Source organism: Protopterus annectens, chromosome 8.part1, assembly GCF_019279795.1.
Source record: "Protopterus annectens isolate FY-2018-M chromosome 8.part1, PAN1.0, whole genome shotgun sequence".
In the NCBI taxonomy this organism is placed as follows: Eukaryota; Metazoa; Chordata; order Ceratodontiformes; family Protopteridae; genus Protopterus; species Protopterus annectens.
The window spans coordinates 450,248,571-450,268,260 of NC_056742.1; the positions used below are offsets into that span (position 1 = coordinate 450,248,571).

General features: G+C 38.9%; 1 protein-coding gene across 2 annotated transcripts in view; it reads right to left on the minus strand.

Annotated features, from left to right (window-relative positions):
• The window catches only part of LPCAT2 (lysophosphatidylcholine acyltransferase 2), a 777,819-nt gene extending 761,019 nt beyond the window's left edge, over positions 1-16,800 (minus strand). The window contains exon 1 of one of the 2 annotated variants that reach the window (XM_044082005.1): positions 16,602-16,800. In XM_044082005.1, coding sequence (XP_043937940.1) covers positions 16,602-16,709 — 108 coding nt within the window. In that variant the 5' untranslated portion in view covers positions 16,710-16,800. Of the gene's footprint in view, positions 1-13,079; positions 13,123-16,601 lie in introns of those variants that run through there. The other variant, XM_044082006.1, reaches the window with a different exon arrangement.
• Between the last annotated feature and the right edge of the window lie 2,890 nt (positions 16,801-19,690).

Genomic DNA, 19,690 nt, shown 5'->3' on the forward strand with positions numbered 1-19,690 from the left:
ATTCCAGAAATGTTTGGGTTTTTTTTGATTGGTTAGACTGGAGTTTGATACAGTAGGACTTGTTGTCTCCGATTTGTTTTTTAGTGAGGTTGCGGAGTTGTTTATATTTAAGAAAATTTTCTGGCTGCTTGTTTTGATGGTATAATTTCCAGGATTTATCTCTTTGTAGCATAAGTTTTTTGGTATCTTTCGTTAGCCATGGGGTGGTCTTGGTTTTTACTCTTTTTGTTCTTGGTGGAGCTAGGGAGTTGAGAAAGTTTAATAAGGTTGAGCTGAAAAATTCTACGGCATTGTCTAGAGGAAGAGATTTTAGGAGGTTCCAGCTTGTTTGTTTTAGGGAGTCAGAGAAAGTAGTGGGGTTAAAGTTTGTGAGGTTATGTGTGTGAATATACTGGTGTAGGTGAGGAGAGGAGTGGGTAGCTCAGTGTATGAAAGCTGGTAAGTGGTCTCCTATAGGGTCAGGTACAATGCCAGAGCTTAAGACTTTATTAGGATGGGATACTCGGATCCAGTCTAGTGTGATAACCGAGGGGATTGTTTTGTTGGGTCTGGTAATGGAGTTAGTTAGTTGGGTATAATTAAATAGATTGATGGATATGGTGGGATTACAGTTGTTGATTTGATTCCAATCAATATTTACGTCTCCAAGTATGAAGGTCTCTAGCTTAATATTGGTAGAGGTCCACAGAAGACTTTCTTCAAGAGTGGTGGTGTTATTACCAGGGGGGATGTAGAGGATAATAATACAAATGCTTTTGTGGTTATTTATTTTTAGAAGGCCTATTACTAGTTCTGCATTGTTGAATGGGGGATAGGATTGGGGTAGGTAGTGATGGATAGCAGGTTAGAGTAGATTAAGGCTACCCCACCCCCTTTTCCATTTAAGCGATCATGTCTGAGGGATTAGAATCCAGGAGGGAGGATTTCAGAGCCGGAGAGAAGGTGGCTGGCGGAAACCAATCAGCCAGCTGTAGCTGAAATGTGGGAGCTTAGGGGAAGTACAGGAACAGCAGAGGTGAGTCTAGGCTAAGGAGTGTGGGGGGAGGGGGGTGAGTAATAAAACAATGCACAAGTCAAAGCAGGCCAGTGGGGAAAATATGCTATGAGAGTGGGGGATTGCTTGGGAGAGAACAGAAAAATTATATAGGTGATCAAGTGGTTGAGCAGTGCCACCTAGTGGCAAAATATATAAAATATAACTTGGTGGGTAAGGGAATTAAGGGACAAAGAAAAAATGCTGTAGGCTGCTTAGCAAGCATGGGGAAAAGCAGAGACACTATAATAATTGTAAGATATAAAGTTAGTTAAACAGCAAGGAAAAGGGGTAAGATTTCGAATAAGGGAGGGACTAAGACACGAATGGGTACTAAACTTAATGTTAAAGTAGTACCAAGACACTGGCTCCTGTAGCTTAAGAAATCTAGGTTAGGCTGTAATAGATCTTGTGGGGGAGGGGAAGAACAGAATAGACCAGGAAAAAGTGGTGGATAATCAATAGTATGATGAAAAGGGCTGGCCCAGATTTCACAGATATGCAAGTCTACAGAAACAATAAGAAAAGGAGTAGGTACTCTGACTTGCTTGTTTTGCATACCTTTCTTACTGAAATAAATTAAACCAATTTTACCAAGGAGCTCTGTGGAAATTAGGAAGACAAGAATTTAAACAAAAGACAAACAAAAGAAAATACCGGACAGTCCCAATAAAATCCTCCAGTCAAACGAAAAAACGATGTAGTAAAACAACACTGCAGGATGCAACACCCGGAGAAATGAAACAGTATTCAATATTCCATATACGAATTTCTTTATTTGAAAAGACAGACAAGCGCTTTCACGCACCAAAGTGCGCTTCTTCAGATCTTCACATACAACTGCAGTTTACCAAGGGTATATATATCCAAACAATTATAACTAATTTGTTAATTATTACTCAATTCATTAGTTAGAATTAAAGTAAATTGTTAATTATCTAATTATTCATAAAAATGCACTCAACACTAAATCAATTAGTTAGTTGAGAAACCAGTCTTTAAAACACATTTTAAAACACATTTTGGAACCACTAAAATACGCTTGTTAAATGCATGCAATAGTAGTAATGTTGTATATTCAGGTTATATTTATGTTGCATAAGAAGATATATATATACTGTATAAGTTACACTCAACTACTTATTCATTAAATCACATGTAAAGATATAATATATATATATATATATATATATATATATATATATATATATATATATATACATATATAAAATATAAATATTTATATATAAGTGTTCTTAAAACCTATAAATATTTATAAACTATTCATTAAAATATTCTAAAATATTATAAAATATTGTAAAATACTTATTCTGATGGATTCTTTATCCTAATAATTTTTTTATTTTTTACTATACATAACATGAATATAAATATGAATATAAATATTTATCTCATCAAGTATAATAGTAAAAAATATAAATATGTAGATAAATAAGTAGGTAAATCAATGTGTATATAAATAGATGCGAAGAGATGAACATGTGGACAAAATACAGATATTTAAAACAACATATTTGATACTAGAGTGATGTTAGTTCTCTATCTATACATCCTATTATCTAATACAGGTTTAATACAAATGCTCTGATTTAGACCTGGGTGTAAATGTGCTCCTAACCTCAGGATCCATGTTAATTCAATATTAGCTAAAACGTTCACATTGTTACCCCATCTTTTATTCAAACTTACTAACTGTAATACTCTAAATTTAAAGCCATGTTCTCTAAACTCGTTGATATGCTTTACCAGAGCATTCTGATCATTATACTTGTTTATGTCGTAAATGTGGTTATAAATCCTCTGTTTAAACTTCCTTTTTGTCAACCCAACATAGAAAGCATCACATTTTGTGCACGTTGCAAGATATACCAAATTCATAGAGTCACAAGTTGCATAAAATCTTGGTTTAATCGTAATGTTCATCTTGGGATGTCTATATATCTGTACATCACTGATATGATGACAGATTTTACATTTTCTACAGGGGAAGCTGCCTACATTCTTATTATAATCTTGTTCAAGAGGTATGATTTTGTTTTCTTTAAAGCATAATAATTGCTTAAGATTTGGGGAATTCTTATATGTAAATTTTGGTCTCTCGCCCACAATCTTTTTAATGACTTCATCCATAATATATATATTATATATAACACATTAGTTCTAAGCAATATTTGTAATTGTAAAATTGTTTTAGCCCTGGAGCTTTTCTCCACAGGCCTTTTGTCTAAGTTAGCTTATTTCGTTCTTTAAGATCTATAATATATGTGATTACATATCATTCTTCCCATTGCATAACACACATTTACTATGTATTATTTGTATTTGTAAGATTTTTTTGTACCTCTGGAGCTTTTCTCCCCAGGCCTCCACTGAAAATGGACATAAATCCAGTTGGACTAGCCCGGTCAACAAATGTAAAATAAAATAAATAAAATTAAAATCTTCCAATTCTGTATTATGATGTTCTTCAGATCAAAATTATCATTCGTAAACTGCATAGTGTAAGAAATTCTATTGTCTTTCTGAGTTGATCTAAAACTCTTAGTAGTTCAATGACTAATTACCATCTTGTAATGTTCTTGTGTATCATCATTTGGCATAAAATTCCACATGTCTTTGATAGGATCTATGGGAATACCTCTTGTAATAATTTTCTAGAATGGGTCTTGCGATATTCTCATTTAATAGTTAATTTATTAGGTTGAATGCTAAGCATTTAAGGGTGCCTGTTGTAATGAAAAGTGGTATGGTTTAGAAGGGTTGTTAGGGAAGGTCTTAGTCAGTTCTGCTAGGAGTTGGTGAAGGGACAATAAGAACTGAGAACGAGAATTTGGCTTTGGTTGCAAATTTAGAAATCTTATTATAACTGACTTCCAATTTGGAGGAGAGAGAGGCAGATAGGTTTGTTAGTAGAGGAGTGCCATACATTAGTAAGGGGAGTAGACAGGTAGTAGTGAGAGTCTGTGTCTTGTGGAAGGAGAGAGAAAGTGGATGTTTCTGTATAGCATACCAAGTTTTACATGGGTTTTCTTAATGTTTTGCTGGATGTGAGTGTTGAATTTTAGGTGTTCATCAATAGTAACCCCAAGTAGTTTAGCGAAGGGAACAACCTCTATAGTAGAGTTGTTTTGGCTAGTAATTTGGAATGAGTTTTTATCAAGAGGGGAAGCTTTTGAGGGAAAGAATAATAGTATTTTGGATTTGTTGGCATTTAGCGAGAGGTGGTTTTGGAGCATCCAATTTTCAGTGATGGAGAAAGCAGTTTGGGTCATTGTTTGAAGCTCTGAGAGGTTAGAAGCACACAGACTAAACTTGAATCATCTGCATATTGTACAATTTTGGTGTTGGGTATGGCTTTGTGGAAATCATTAATAAAGATGTTGAATAGCATTGGACCGAGTATGGATCCCTGGGGTACCCCAGTAGGGGTAGGAAGGTAGGTTGAGGTGCCTTTCTCCCATTTCACAGCTTGAAGCCTGTCAGAAAGATAGCTTGAGAACCAGGATAAGGTATTCTGGGAGAGATTAAGGTTAGAAAGATGGTTCAAGAGATGGGTGTGGGAGATGGTATCGAATGCCTTGGACAGATCTAGTAGAACTGTTAATACTATTTTTCCAGAGTCACGGGCAAGATTTATTGTGTCTAAGAGGGAGAGAAAGGCAGTGATAGTACTATGGCCAGGTTGGAAGCCGTGTTGGGTTGGAGTGATTAGTTGGTGATTGGCTAGGAATGGCATAAGCTGAAGGTGGATGCATTTTTCAAGAAGTTTTGAGATTGGGGAGATGATAGCTATGGGCGGTAGTTAGAGATGCTATTGTTTTTGCCTCCTTTATGGAGAGGTAGAATAAAGGCAGCAGGTCATAATTTGGGCACATAAAATTCCTACATGGATCTTCTGATCAGGATACTGATGGGGAGAGCGATACCATCTGCGGCTATTTTTAGGAAGGAAGATGGGATATTGTCAAGGATATTGGAGCATGGTTTTAATTTAGAGAGTAATTTTTATGTGGGAGGTTGAGATGCATTTAAGTTCAAATATTGGAGGAGGACGGGGGCAGTGGGTGGTGTAGGGGATGAGGAAGACTGGGTAGGCTAGGAAGGCTGTTGGGGAAGGTCTGAATAGTTCTGCTATGGAGTTGGTGAAGGAAAGAAGAGTTGAATAGAGAGGCCATTTCAGGATCCAGATTTGCTGTGGCCATGGGGCGAGGGGTTGTTTTTGTACCTGGGTTGAGAAAAGAATTAATGGAATCTCCAGAAATGTTTGGGTTTTGATTGGTTAGGAACTGGAGCTTTGATACAGTAGGACTTGCTTGTCTCCCGGGATTTGTTTTTTAGTGATGAGGTTGCGGAGTTGTTTATATTTAAAGAAAATTTTCTGGCTGCTTGTTTTGATGGTATAATTTCCAGGATTTATCTCTTTGTAGCATAAGTTTTTGGTATCTTTCGTTAGCCATGGGGTGGTCTTGGTTTTACTCTTTTTTGTTCTTGGTGGAGCTAGGGAGTTGAGAAAGTTTAATAAGGTTGAGCTGAAAAATTCTCACGGCATTGTCTAGAGGAAGAGATTTTAGGAGGTTCCAGCTTGTTTTGTTTTAGGAGTCAGAGAAAGTAGTGGGGTTAAAGTTTGTGAGGTTATGTGTGTGAATATACTGGTGTAGGTGAGGGAGAGGGAGTGGGTAGCTCAGTGTATGAAAGCTGGTAAGTGGTCATCTATAGGAGCAAGGTATAATGCAGAGCTTAAGACTTTATTAGGATGGGATACTTTCGGATCCAGTCTAGTGTGATAACCGAGGGGGTTTGTTTTGTTGGGTCTGGTAACATGGAGTTAGTTAGTTGGGTATAATTAAATAGGATTGGATGGATACATGGTGGGATTAGAGTTGTTGATTTGATTCTAATCCAATATTTCACGTCTCCAAGTATGAAGGTCTCTAGCTTAATATTGGTAGAGGTCCACAGAAGAATTTCTTCAAGAGTAGTGGTGGCTATTACCAGGGGATGTAGAGGATAATAATACAAATGCTTTTTGTGGTTGTATTTATTTTTAGAAGGCCTATTACTAGTTCTGCATTGTTGTTGAATGGGGGAAAGGGATTGGGGTAGGGAGTGATGGATAGCAGGTTAGAGTAGATTAAGGCTACCCTGCACCCCCTTTTCCATTTAGCTGATCATGTCTGAGGGGATTGGGAATCCAGGAGGGAGGATTTCGGTAGAGCGGAGAGAGAGAAGGTGGCTGGTGGAAACCAATCAGCCAGCTGTAGCTGAAAAATGTGGGAGCTTAGGGGAAGTACAGGAAACAGCAGAGGTGAGTCTAGGCTAAGAGGAGTGTGTGTGTGTGTGTGTGTGTGGGGGTGAGTAATAAAAACAATGCACAAGTCAAAAGCAGGCCAGTGGGGAAAATATGCACTATATGAGAAGTGGGGGGATTGCTTGGGAGAGAACAGAAAATTATATGCCAAATAGGTGCAGTGATCAAGTGGTTGAGGCAGTGCCACCTGAGTGGCAAAAATATATAAAATATAACTTGATGGGTAAGGGAATTAAGGACAAAAGAAAGAAAATGCTTGGTAGAGCTGCTTAGCAAGCATGGGGAAAAGCAGAGACTTACTACAATAATTGTAAGATATAAGAAGTTAGTTAAACAGCATGAGGAAAAGGGGTAAGATTTCAAATAAGGAGGGACTAAGACACCGAATGGGTACTAAACCTTAATGTTAAAGTAGTACCAGGACACTGGCTCCTGTAGCTGGAAGAAATCTAGGTTGAGGCTGTAATAAGATCTTGTGGGGGAGGGGAAGGTTGAACAGACCAGAAAAGTGGTGGAGGAATTAATAGTAAGGATGAAAAGTGGCGGCTGGCCCAGGATTTCATGTGGATATGCAAGTCTGTACAGAAAGCCACAATAAGAAAAGGCATGTAGGTACTCTTGACTTATTTGTTTTGGCATACCTGTTCACTGAAATAAAATAAACCAATAATTTTACCAAGGAGTTCTGTGGAAATTAGGAAGACAAGAATTTATAAGAGAAGAGGTTTAGTAGAAGTTGAGAAAACCAGCAGAGTTATTAAGCAAATGGTTCTAACTGTAGTCGGCTCCTTTATATGCTGTGTTAAATAAGCAAAATGGGGGGTGCAGCTAAAGTCCTGAAACATCAGGAAAAGAAGGCAGTAAGTACTTTGACTTACTTGTTTTGCATAATTTTCTTTTTAAAATAAAAAACACACTTGTAACCAGGAGTATGTGGGATTTAGGAAAGACCACAATTCTATAGGGAGAAAGGGTTTAGTAGTAATACTAGAAAACAGCAGGTGCTTTCAAATAGCGCTTGAAACAGCTTCTTGCAAAAGGAGACTGCTGTTAGGAAGTATAGTATGGGGAGGGGGCAAGCTAACGTCCATGATGGAGTGCTTTACTTAAAAATAGAAATTAAACAAGGGTAGCAATTAATTTTGTCTAGAGGATAAAACATAAGTTCTGTATACTTTGAAAATAACACTCATCCCGAGGTTGCCCGGTTCTGTTTAAGAGCACTACAGGCCACCAAATCGAACTTGGCTTGGCGGGGATCCAGGAAAAGTAGATTAAAAGGAGAAGCTGGAAAGAAAAATAATCAATATTAACAAAAATATTGGAATTACTGATAAGAAAAAATACAAACGATACAAAGCTGCTAACAGAGGAGTGGAAAGAAAAAAAAAGAATATCTTGAATGATTTCCTGAAATATATTAATAATGTATGTTTATATCTTAAATTTAGTCATAATTATGACATGCACAGAATTAACTATTTAGATCTTACTATTTACAAGTAAGACAATAGGTTGATATCTAAGGTTTATAAGAAAGATTTTCAGAACAATATGTACTTACATTATTCTAGTCTCCATCCCAAGAAAACAAAATTTAACATTGTTAAGGGACAGTTAAAAAGGATAAGCAATCTCACTAAAGATGATAATGTTTTCGTACAAGAAGCTGAAAATTTCTGTAAAAAAAAATGGAATGTAGAGGGTATCCTAACAAGGATATGAATAAGTTGTTAGAGAAAGACATAGATGAAAGAAAAGTATCTAAGTGTGATAGTATAAAAAGACCAGGCCTTAACTATGCAGAATCTTTGACCCCAGTCTTGTATCTCAGAAAGATACAGCACCGTATACCACAACACCATATACCACAACCTCTGCGCCTGGACTTCTATCAGATTTACCGACAAAATGTTACCTTTCGTGCGACAGCCAGTTTTGATCTCACCAGTCTACCTCCAGCCCATGGTCTGATACTTCCCCTGGCAAATTCGGACTGATTTGTTTTTGGTCAATGGTTCATCTATATATATATTTTTGTCTTTTTTGTTTTCTACAATGGTTCAGTATTACTTTTTTCATGTCTTTCTAGCTTTTCAGGTTACATATCAGTGCCTTTTTAAGATTGTTTTTTTTTTTAATTAACAGCCCTCATTCAGTTCCATATCTTAATACACTAGTTTCTATTGATATCCATTATTTAAGAATTTTTCACTAATTTTGTTTCTCTTTTTAGTTTCTGTATCTTATTTTTGGATATCTAGCCTGGTTCTTATTTTTTGGTCTTATTTTCTTGGTTTTCTAGCCTGTTTCTTATTTTACATATGTTATTTTACATACATGTTGTTGCTATTTCTCCAGTATGCTCGGCTTTGCTTATTATGCTCTTTTAGGTTGTCCACCATCCTGACGAAGATTTTTAAAAGTGTAGCCTAACAATGTATTTTACCAGCAAGCGTTGATTTTTTTCCAGCAAAACTATTTTTAGTTAACTACATTTTTTTAGCTAATTTTAGCTAATCTCCAAACTTCACTATTGTAGATTTAGAGTGATTCTACTAACCACGTATGAGCTGGCTCAGGGTATCTAACCTATCAGATTGTAAGGTGTGATGTCAAGTTGTCGTGCCCAATCACAATAAAGGTTTTTTCACCCACACTTGATTGGCTCCCACTGACACACCCCCAGGTACTCTTATAAAAGGAAATCCTCAGGATCACTCTTTCCATTAAGGAACTACGCTTCGATGGTGATTGTACTTCTGGTACTTTTTACTTCAATAAAGTACAACCTTCTAGAATCTGAACTTCGACTATGCTGATTTTTTAAAAAGAAAAAATGCAGTTATAGGCGCTGTTCTCCAGTAACAATAAAGGTTTTCCTCTTAATAAAACGTGGAAACTCAGTTTCAATAAATTCAAGGTCCAAGTCCAACAGAGCACTAGGTAAAACGTTTCAAGACACCAATTTATTTTGACAAAAAAACAGATTAAAGCGCTTTCATCTCCCATATGGAGACTTCATCAGAATCTGTTACACATACAAATCTTCAGTTTAAATACATCTAAGTAAAACACACTTAATTAATCTTGACTTCTAATAGGCTGGCCATTAATTGACACTAATTAACATTAAGAGGGTAATGCTGAACCAAACCTTTGGTAATTTACACTTGAATGTTAATAGCAAAGTTGTAGAAGGTCTATAGAAATGAGTAATGATCTTAACATTTTATAATTTTGTTTCCAACTTATATAAATGTTGTAAAATATAAAGTAAAATCATCAAAGAAATTGTGACAGGAAATACTCATTTCTTATTAATACATTAGTTTGGTGTATAAATACCAATAAATATATAAAAATATAAAAAATATATATAAAAATATATATAAAATGTATGTAAGATATACATATAGTATAAAAATATTGTATGTTAAAACCACATTTATTCTTGTACCTTAAATAGTGTTAACAACTATATTTTAAGCTACAGCCTTCAACCACAAGTGCTCGGGTACGCACAGCCTTTCTCAAGGCTTTAACGGTAGCCCAGCTTCTTCACAGACATCCCACCATACCTTTATTAAGGCAACCTACCTGGTCATCCATTTATTCTTGGCTTCCCTAGGGTATTTTATTCATGGACATAGTATAAAAAGAAGAGAATATACGCATAAGACAGCACTAGCAGTGCAGAACAGTGTTGATTCTAAAGCTATACAAAGTATTATTAGTAGAAATTGGGGTATTTCCAAAGCGAATAATGAATTAAAAAGATAGGTACAGGGCCCAGGTTTGTACAAAAGACAGCTAAAAATTATAAAGATTTTTTTCAGAATAAACTAAATAGAAAAATACAAGTCAAAGGTAAAAAAGGAATGAATAGGGTTTCAACTGTAATGTGCAACTATTTGTTTACTGACTCTAGTGAAATTGAAGTGGGTAATTGTGTAGTTAGAATACCAGGAAGTTTTTCATGTAAGAGTAAGAATATAGCTTATCTATTAATGTGCATGGATTGTCATGCTTAGAGAGAAATTTGTTATGTACTTAAAAAGAAAAGGGTTAAAACACTGACTTCTTTAGAATTTTTGTAGAAGTTTTATTTCTCTTCAATTTAGCTAATTTTATCATGTGACTAGGCTTTTTCTTTAATTTAGCTTATTTTATCATGTGACGTAGTATTCTTAACTTAGATTGGATGTTGTTGGGTGCTGTATCCCAAGAATGGGTATTTAATGTATGTAATGAATTTTAGTCTGAAGAAGTCTCGCAGAGTGAAGGGAGACGAAAGTGCTATCTGAAGTCATTGTGTCTTGTTAGTAAAGTACCAGTAATCCTACAGATACTGCAATTTATTTTTCATTCAAATACTAGACTTTACGCATTTGTTTGCCTTACACTACTCTCTTAAAGGGTGTTTTTTTTATAGCTGTGCCAGCTCAACCCCAGTTCTACAGGCAAAAGGATTTTAAAAATAGTACCATCATCATCATAGTATCATCATCATCATCATCATCATCTTCTTCTTTTGGCTGTTCCAGTCAGGGGTCGCCACAGCAGATCAACTGTTTCCATTTCTTCTCTCCCTGTCCTCTCTGCATCTTGCTCTATCAGCCACCAACCACCTGCATTCCTCTCTCTTACCACATCCATAAACCTTATCTTAGGGCCTCTCTCCTCTTTTCCTGTTACCTGGTAGCTTCATCCTTAGCATCTTTTTTCCCCAATATACTGAGCATCCCTCCTCAGCACATGCAAAGTTCAAACCCAACGTAATCGCGCCTCCTCTATGGCTTTGTCTCCAAACCTTCCGACCTGGGCTGACTCTCTAATATACTTATTCCTAATCCTGTCCACCCTCGGCACACCCAGTGCAAATCTTAACATCTTTAACTCCTGCTGCATATCCAGCTCAAACTCCTGCCAGTTTTTGTCAATGCCACTGTCTCTGCAACCCATATAACATAGCTGGTCTCACTACCCTCTTGTAGACCTTCCCTTTCACTTCTTACAGGTAATTTCGTCTGTCACAAATCACTCCTGTACGGGCTGCCCTCCACCCACTCCATCCTGCCTGTACTCTCTTCTTCATCTCTCATAGTATATTCCAGTGAAACATAGTTTCAGGATATTGCTGCACTTACAAAACTACAGTATTTAAGCAAACCCATACAAAGTACTTTGTCTACTAATCGATATGTAACAACACATTTTGTCGCACACTAGATCATCACATTACACATCTGTCAACAGTGAGGATAACAGCTGCTTTGTGTTACTAATCTTGGTTTGATGGCCACCAAATTCATGACAGACTGCTTTATGGACTGTGAGTTCAAACTCAACATCCATCCAGGTGTTATGGTAAATCTCATGTTTTTCATCTGTCAATAATTTAATGGCACATGTTTGTGTGGGTCATCTGCTGTGGTACCCAGGGAGGTTAGAATGCAATTCAGACAAAAAGGCAGGCGCTGAATCATGCCTAAGAGCTTGTTTGCAGAATTAACTTGCAGATACTCAACGTGTGCCACATTACTTCTCGAGATGTGCTTCAAGGCCTGAAAGTTGCACACCGACACCGACTTTAAGCATAATGTTAAAGATGGCTGGTTATATATGAAATTGCAGAGCACAAAAATGGAAATCTCATACACACCCTGTCCTGAGTACTGTGAGTATTAAATATTAAGATGTTTTGTAAATCAGATTTTCTCCATCTGTGCAGCCATTCTAACTTAGGAACAAAAAAGCTGTTTCTAAGGAGAATAAATGCGATTTATATAATGCTACCACTCTTCTCTTTAATTGTGCATCGACGTTTTTTTGTCAAAAAAGCAGACAAAGACTGGTCCTGTCATTTGCAAATCCATTGAAACACACTGAACACATACAACTAAACACCAGACAAAACAAACGACAGTCTCGTGTATAGAAACGAAGTTTTAGACCTTGTTCAGCTCATTAAGGGTGAGTGGGAGACCCAGAACAGAAACGTCAGTTGTCGTGTTTAATACCTCCTCCCTGAAAGTACAGGTTAGCCTGGTACTCTGTAAGGATGCTGTTGTGAAATATGGGTAGAGTCTTAGGAAAACCACACCTGAAAGAATACACAGGACAGCAGAAGTTATTTCTATATTGAAGGTACGCATTGCTGACCTCATCCATTAACCCTATTACAGCCAAAAACCAGCAGTCTTTATATCTGCATTATTACTGCTAGATCTATCCAGCCAACGATACCAATGCCATTAAGTTATGTCCCATTCATTCAATTTCGCACCTCTTATTTCAAGCTTACATCTCAGCAATTCGGTGAATTTTACAAATTCAAGTTTTTCTGGCCACCTTCAAAGACATCATGCACAATTTTAATCAAGCAATACGGCGCCAGGTTTGGGGAAATGTGCAGGCATTAGCAGACACTTTTTGTAATAACTCAACAACACCTGCTACTGTCTGCAAAGTAACTTTGTTGCGAATGGACGGCTAGGAAGTGGAAAGCAGAAACTCATTGTCTTAGAAGCAATAGCCCATAACAGACTGTAACTATCGTGGTCATAGAAATGACAGCAATCTGGGACCTTTTACCTCACCAACCTCGGATTACGAGAATTCCTAACAGAAGCATTGTTCTCAAACTACTGATGTCCCCCAGGTCACTATCCCTAGAATGCCAATATACATTTAAACACTGTTTAGTCTTGCGATTTTGATTTTGTCCGCTTGGGTGAAGTTCAGTTCGTGGACAAAAGGGTTTCGGGCACCTGGGGCTGTGCAAGTGATTCCCTGCCTCTGGAAGTAGCGGCGGGAGCCTCTCCCGACATCACAGCAACACACTGAGCCACCTCTGCTAAGTACGCTACTTTGCATCAAAATATAACTTTAAGAAAGCTCTGACTGCGCATCGCTCTCTAGCGCGCGCTGAGGGCGGATACCGCTGGCAGGCAGCTCGAGACCTGACCCAGATCGGCTGGGGGGTTGTCAAGGTTAGCATTACGATGCTACGTGGGTGTCGATAGTGCTTGTCACACACTAGGTTGCATAATTCCTCATTTCGCAAAGCTGTACACTCTCACTGCTTCTCTTTCTGAATTCATTTTCTTTTTATTTTCTTAACACTCCTAGTCTCATTCTGCAGTTTTGAATGCATGACCACTGTTGTCCCTGCTTTGAGAAACTTTCCTAGAATAACCTGTCCCCTCTTTGCAAGGGATGATTCTCCCTCAGTGTGTTGCTTACTGGGAAGAAAATAATTGGCAAATGTCCTCCTGAGATTTTTAGAGATAAAAAATATCTACCAAGTTTTCTTTAACAGCTGCATAAAAGTTATTTTGTATCCTGAAACACCTAGATGTTATATAGAATAAGCAACCTGGACAAAAAAAGTGAAATTCTGTACATTTACCTCTCAGCTGTACAGATTTTTGCAGAATGTTCAGATTTGTCCGGTATAGGCATAGCCAACTACAGGGCAGTAAGCCTGAGGCGCCCGCTCTAGCAGGGCGCTTTTTCAATATTTATTTGATGTAGTGCAGACCAGGATGTGGGCACGAGGATAGTGTGGTGGGGGCGCCCGTGAGCTGTTTTGCCTAGGGCACGCAGTTGACCTAAAGGCCGCTCCTCATGTGTGCCTGTCATGTTGGTCCATTTTTCATGCTAAATTGTGGTTTTCTGACAAATTGAGACGGCAAACCATTAATGAACTAAATTAGGAAAATTACCATGACAGATGTTTTGAGCTTCAGACTTCATACCCTTCCTTTCAGAAAATTCATGCCAATGCAAACCCGTTATTCTATCAACTCTTCTAAGTTTGTAATAGCAATGTTTAAAAATAAATGTTTCCCTATTTTGGGCTCTGTCTCCACTTTTATTTGCATATTTGTCCGCCGATTTCTAGCTCTAAATCAGGTTGAGAAGCGTACTTTGCACTGGCCACATTGGTACAATTTTTCCCTGCAAAATCTCACATTTTGCAAACAATATCCTCGGAAAAATTTGTTGCATTCGGTGGTGACCATATTCTTGTCCTCATTTCCTTGAGAGCTTGCTGATTTACTAGTTTGGTTGGTTCTGAGTTTCCAGGCACAAACTTGCTTGCTCTATACTGTCTGGTAACGGTTTGTTCATGGTTCTAGGACACGTATGTATGCATTTACTTTTTCTACCATACCTTATTACCAGCACTCGGGACTATTCCAGCCCAGAGAGCATCTGGTTTGGCACTGGCCAGCATCCCTGGATTGGGGTTAACTGCAGATTACGCAAGTAATGCAGTCCCTGGAGGTGTTCATAGAAAGGCATTTGTAAGGGCTTCCATAGCTTGGGTTGTGGTTTCCTCTGACTCAGGGGCCTTGAAGGATACCACACCAGTCTTGAGTAGTGTGAAGTTTGCTTTATAGAAGTTCTTCACTATGGTCTTTTGTTTGGGGTGGGGGCGGGATGTGGATTTCCAGTGAGATTAGTTTATGATCAGATCTCACCAATGAGGGATATACTTCGGTGTGGAGCATTTTGTCCCCATGTTTGTGACAATGAGATCTAGTATATTTTCTCCTCTCGTGGGAACAGTGACTAGCTGTTCCATGGCATTTGAATTTATGAACTCCAGGAACCGTTGGGCTAGAAAGTTAGGGCTTGAGTAATGTTCCCAGTCTATATTCGGGTAGTTGAAGTCACCCAATATGATGGTGTTTGGAGATACATTTATACCCTCCAGTGTCTTCAGGAAGGCTGTGTGGGGTTCCTGAGTTTGAGAGGGTGGCCTGTAGCATGCTACAATTTGTAGAGCAGTTTTGCCTATTGTTAGTTGCACCTGGATGGTTTCCGAAGCTTCACATTACACATCTGTCAAAAGTGAGGATAACAGCTGCTTCGTGTTACTAATCTTGGTTTGATGGCCACCAAATTCATGACAGTCATGACAGACTGCTTTATGGACTGTGAGTTCAAACTCAACATCCATCCAGGTGTTATGGTAAATCTCATGTTTTCATTCAATAATTTAATGGCACATGTTTGTGTAGGTCATCTGCTGTGGTACCCAGGGAGGTTAAGAATGCAATTCAGACAAAAGGCAGGCTGAATCATGTAGGAGCTTCTTTGCAGAATTAACTTGCAGATACCAACGTGTTACTACTTCGGAATGTGTCAGCTGAAAGTTGTACACCGACACAAGCATAATGTTAAAGATGGCTGGTTATATGAAATTGCGAGCACAAAAAATGGAAATCTCATACACTCCTGTCCTGAGTACTGTGAGTATTAAATATTAAGATGTTTGTAAATCAGATTTTCTCCACTGTGCAGCCATTCTAACTTAGAACAAAAAAGCTGTTTCTAAGGAGAATAAAGATTTATATAATGCTACCACTCTTCTCTTTGGTGTGCATCACGTTTTTGTCAAAAAAAGCAGACAAAGACTGGGTCCTGTCATTTGCAAATCCATTGAAAACACTGAACACATACAACTAAACATCAGACAAAACAAACGACAGTCTCGTGTATAGAAACGAAGTTTTAGACCTTGTTCAGCTCATTAAGGGTGAGTGGGAGACCCAGAACAGAAACGTCAGTTGTGTTTAATACCTCCTCCCTGAAAGTACAGGTTAGCCTGGTACTCTGTAAGGTTGCTGTTGTGAAATATGAGCAGAGTGTAGAAACCACACCTGAAAGAATACAGACAGCAGAAGTTATTTCTATATTGAAGGTACGCATTGCTGACCTCATCCATTAACCCTATTACAGTCAAAGCATTATTACTGCTAGATCTATCCAGCCAACGATACCAATGCCATTAAGTTATGTCCCATTCATTCAATTCCTTTCGCTCTTATTTCAGCTTACATCTCAGCAATTCGGTACAAATTCAAGTTTTCTGGCCACTAAAGACATCATGCACAATTTTAATCAAGCAATACGGCGCCAGGTTTGGGAAATGCAGCATTAGCAGACACTTTGTAATAACAACACCCTGCTGCTGTCTGCAAAGTAACTTTGTTGCGAAATGCAGCTAGGAAGTGGAAAGCAGAAACTCATTGTCTTAGAAGCAATAGCCCATAACAGACTGTAACTATCGTGGTCATAGAAATGACAGCAATCCGGGACCTTTACCTCTTAACCTCGGATTACGAGAATTCCTAACAGAAGCATTGTTCTCAAACTACTGATGTCCCCCAGGTCACTATCCCCTAGAATGCCATGCCACATTTAAACACTGTTTAGTCTTACTTTGATTTTGTCCGCTTGGGTGAAGTTCAGTTCGTGGACAAAAGGGTTTAGCACCTGGGGCTGTGCAAGTGATTCCTGCCTCGGAAGTATAAGGAGCCTCTGCGACATCACAGCAACACACTGAGCCACCTCTGCTAAGTACGCTACTTTGCATCAAAATAAACTTTGCAAGAAAGCTCTGACTGCGCACGCTCTCTAGCGCGCGCTGAGGGGCGGGATACCAAGGAGCTCGAGACTGACCCAGATCGGCTGGGGGTTGTCAAGGTTAGTTACGATGCTAATGGGTGTCGAGGAAGGTGCTTGTCACACACTGGGTTGCATAATTCCTCATTTCGCAAAGCTGTACACTCTCACTGCTTCTCTTTCTGAATTCCTTTTATTTTTATTTTCTTAACACTCCTAGTCTCATTCTGCAGTTTTGAATGCATGACCACTGTTGTCCCTCGCTGAGAAACTTTCCTAGGATTACCACCTGTCCCTCTTTGCAAGGGACAGTCCCTCAGTTGTGTCCTACTGGGAAGAAAATAATTGCAAATGTCCTGAGATTTTAGGATAAAAAATATCTACCAAGTTTTCTTTAACAGCTGCATAAAAGTTATTTTGTATCTGAAACACCTAGATGTTATATAGAATAAGCAACCTGGACAAAAAAGTGAAATTCTGTACATTTACCTCTCAGCTGTACAGATTTTTGCAGAATGTTCAGATTTGTCCGGCCTTAGGCATAGGCCAACTAGGCAGTCGCCTAGGGCGCCGCTCTAGCAGGGGCGCTTTTCCAATATTTATTTGATGTAGGCAGACCAGGATGTGGGCACCGGATAGTGTGGTGGGGGCGCCGTGGAGCTGTTTTGCCTAGGGCACCAGTTGACCTAAGGCCGCTCCTTATTGTGCCTTATATATTTGGTCCGTTTTTCATAAAATTGTGGTTTTCTGACAAATTAGGGGCAAACCATTAATGACTAAATTAGAAAATAATGACAGATGTTTGAGCTTCAGACTTCATACCCTTCAGAAAATTCATGCCAATGCAAAACCCGTTATTCTATCAACTTTCTAAGTTTGTAATAGCAATGTTTAAAAATGTTCCCTATTTTTGGGCCTCAACAGGTTGAGAAGTATGCTTTGCACTGGCCATTGGTATGTTTTTTCCCTGCAAAATCTCACATTTTTGCAAACAATATCTCAATTTGCTGCATTTGAAAAGGTGGTGACCATATTCTTGTCTCATTTCCTTGAAGTTGCTGATTTACTAGTTTGGTTGGTTCTGAGTTTCAGGCACAAACTGCTTGCTCTATACTGTCTGTAATTCGGTTTGTTCATGGTTCTAGGACACGTATGTATGCATTTACTTTTTCTACCATACCTTATTATAGCACCCGGGACTATTCCAGCCCAGAGAGCATCTGGTTTGGCACTGGCCAGCATCCCTGGTTAGGTTAACTGCAGATTACACCAAGTAAGCACACTTCCTTCATACGGTTACAAACACTCTCCACTTCTATCCTTTCAAGTACACATTAGAACCTGCAACCATGGATGAGCACTTTGCTACCATCTCTGGATCCTGCTTGGTGGACATGGGCATCCTGAGGCAACATAACAATTGCATTATGTACACTGACAATCACTTAATTGTCAAACAGACAAATACAGTATGTGACAGATGTACTTACACATTGACACTGGAGGCTAGACTCTCACATACAAACACAAAAAAGCAACAAACAGGTTGCTAGTGATTCACACATATCACTGACTGCACCCACAAAGGAGCACAGACATAGACCCACATATGAAGGTGCTCACATGTAACTTCCCAAATGTCAAAGATCTGTGAAGCACAGACCTCAGAAACTCTGCATGCACATAAACAAGACAATTACCATCATGACACATAAAAATCCGTGGTGGTGGTGCTGCGGTAGCGTTGTTGTCTCACAGTAAAATGCTGTCTGGTTCGATTCTCAGCTAGAGTGTCTTCTGCGTGGAGACATGCGTGAATGAACGTACCTTCGTTGAAGGTTGTGCGTCAGGGCTGGTAACTCGGCACGTAAAAATCAACTACCAATCATTAGCGGACCGGAGTTCTGCTGTGGTGACCCCTAACTGGGAAAAGCCGAAAGACACAATCAAACCATCATGACACATAAAGTCACATCTCATTATGTCTCAACTACCAAGCCCATAAGGTAAAACACTCTCCAATCCAATATTCTGGTCCTAGGAGACTCCATTGTGAGACATACTGATGTCCATCTTACCAGGCTTGGTAAGGGGAAGGTTACAGTTAGTTGCCTGTCAGGGGCCAAGATCTGTCAGATCTCACTAAGTACCAGTATAACTCAGTCATAATCCATGTGGGCGTGAATGACCTGAGATGTACCTCTTTGGACTATATGAAAAGAGACATGATTGAGCTCTCAGAATATGTGTTCTGGGCTGGTATGAGCCTACCATTGTGCAGCATTCTACCATCTCCACAGATGATGAACAATACCAGCAGAAAATGATCGACTTTAACAATTAGCTTACTGATGTCATTTCAAAGGGGTCCAATACTTGTCAGCCTGGGAGGACATGATTGATAAGCCATGTTGCTTTGTCAGGAATGATCTTCACCTGTCATCTCTAGACTTTCGGATATTGGCCAAAACATTACCCGCCTCCTTTAGTGCCTTTTCATAGGATCATAGGAGGTTACTAGGCTAATGGCCCTTGGGCCCTTCCAAGCCTAGCCAAGAGTTTATCCCCAAAAAGAAACCTCAGTCAGCACCTGTTGCTCCTGTGAATGAAGGACACAGGTGGAACCCCTGGGACAAATTTTTGGTTTCCCACCCACTCATCAAGGTTGCACTTGAAGAGGGTCTGCAAGGTGCTCTGTTTGACGTGTATGGGAAGTCTATTCCAGAGATGGGGCAGACTCTGGGAGACAAACCTGTCTCTCCAGCAGGTTTTGTTGATGTTGTATATTAGAGTCAGGCCTTTTGAGTGGGTAGTGCGTGAGGAGTTAGACTTATGGATATGAAGCATCTCTAGTAAGGCAGGGTCCAAGATTTTTAGGCATTGCCAAACAGATAAACCTTCCAACA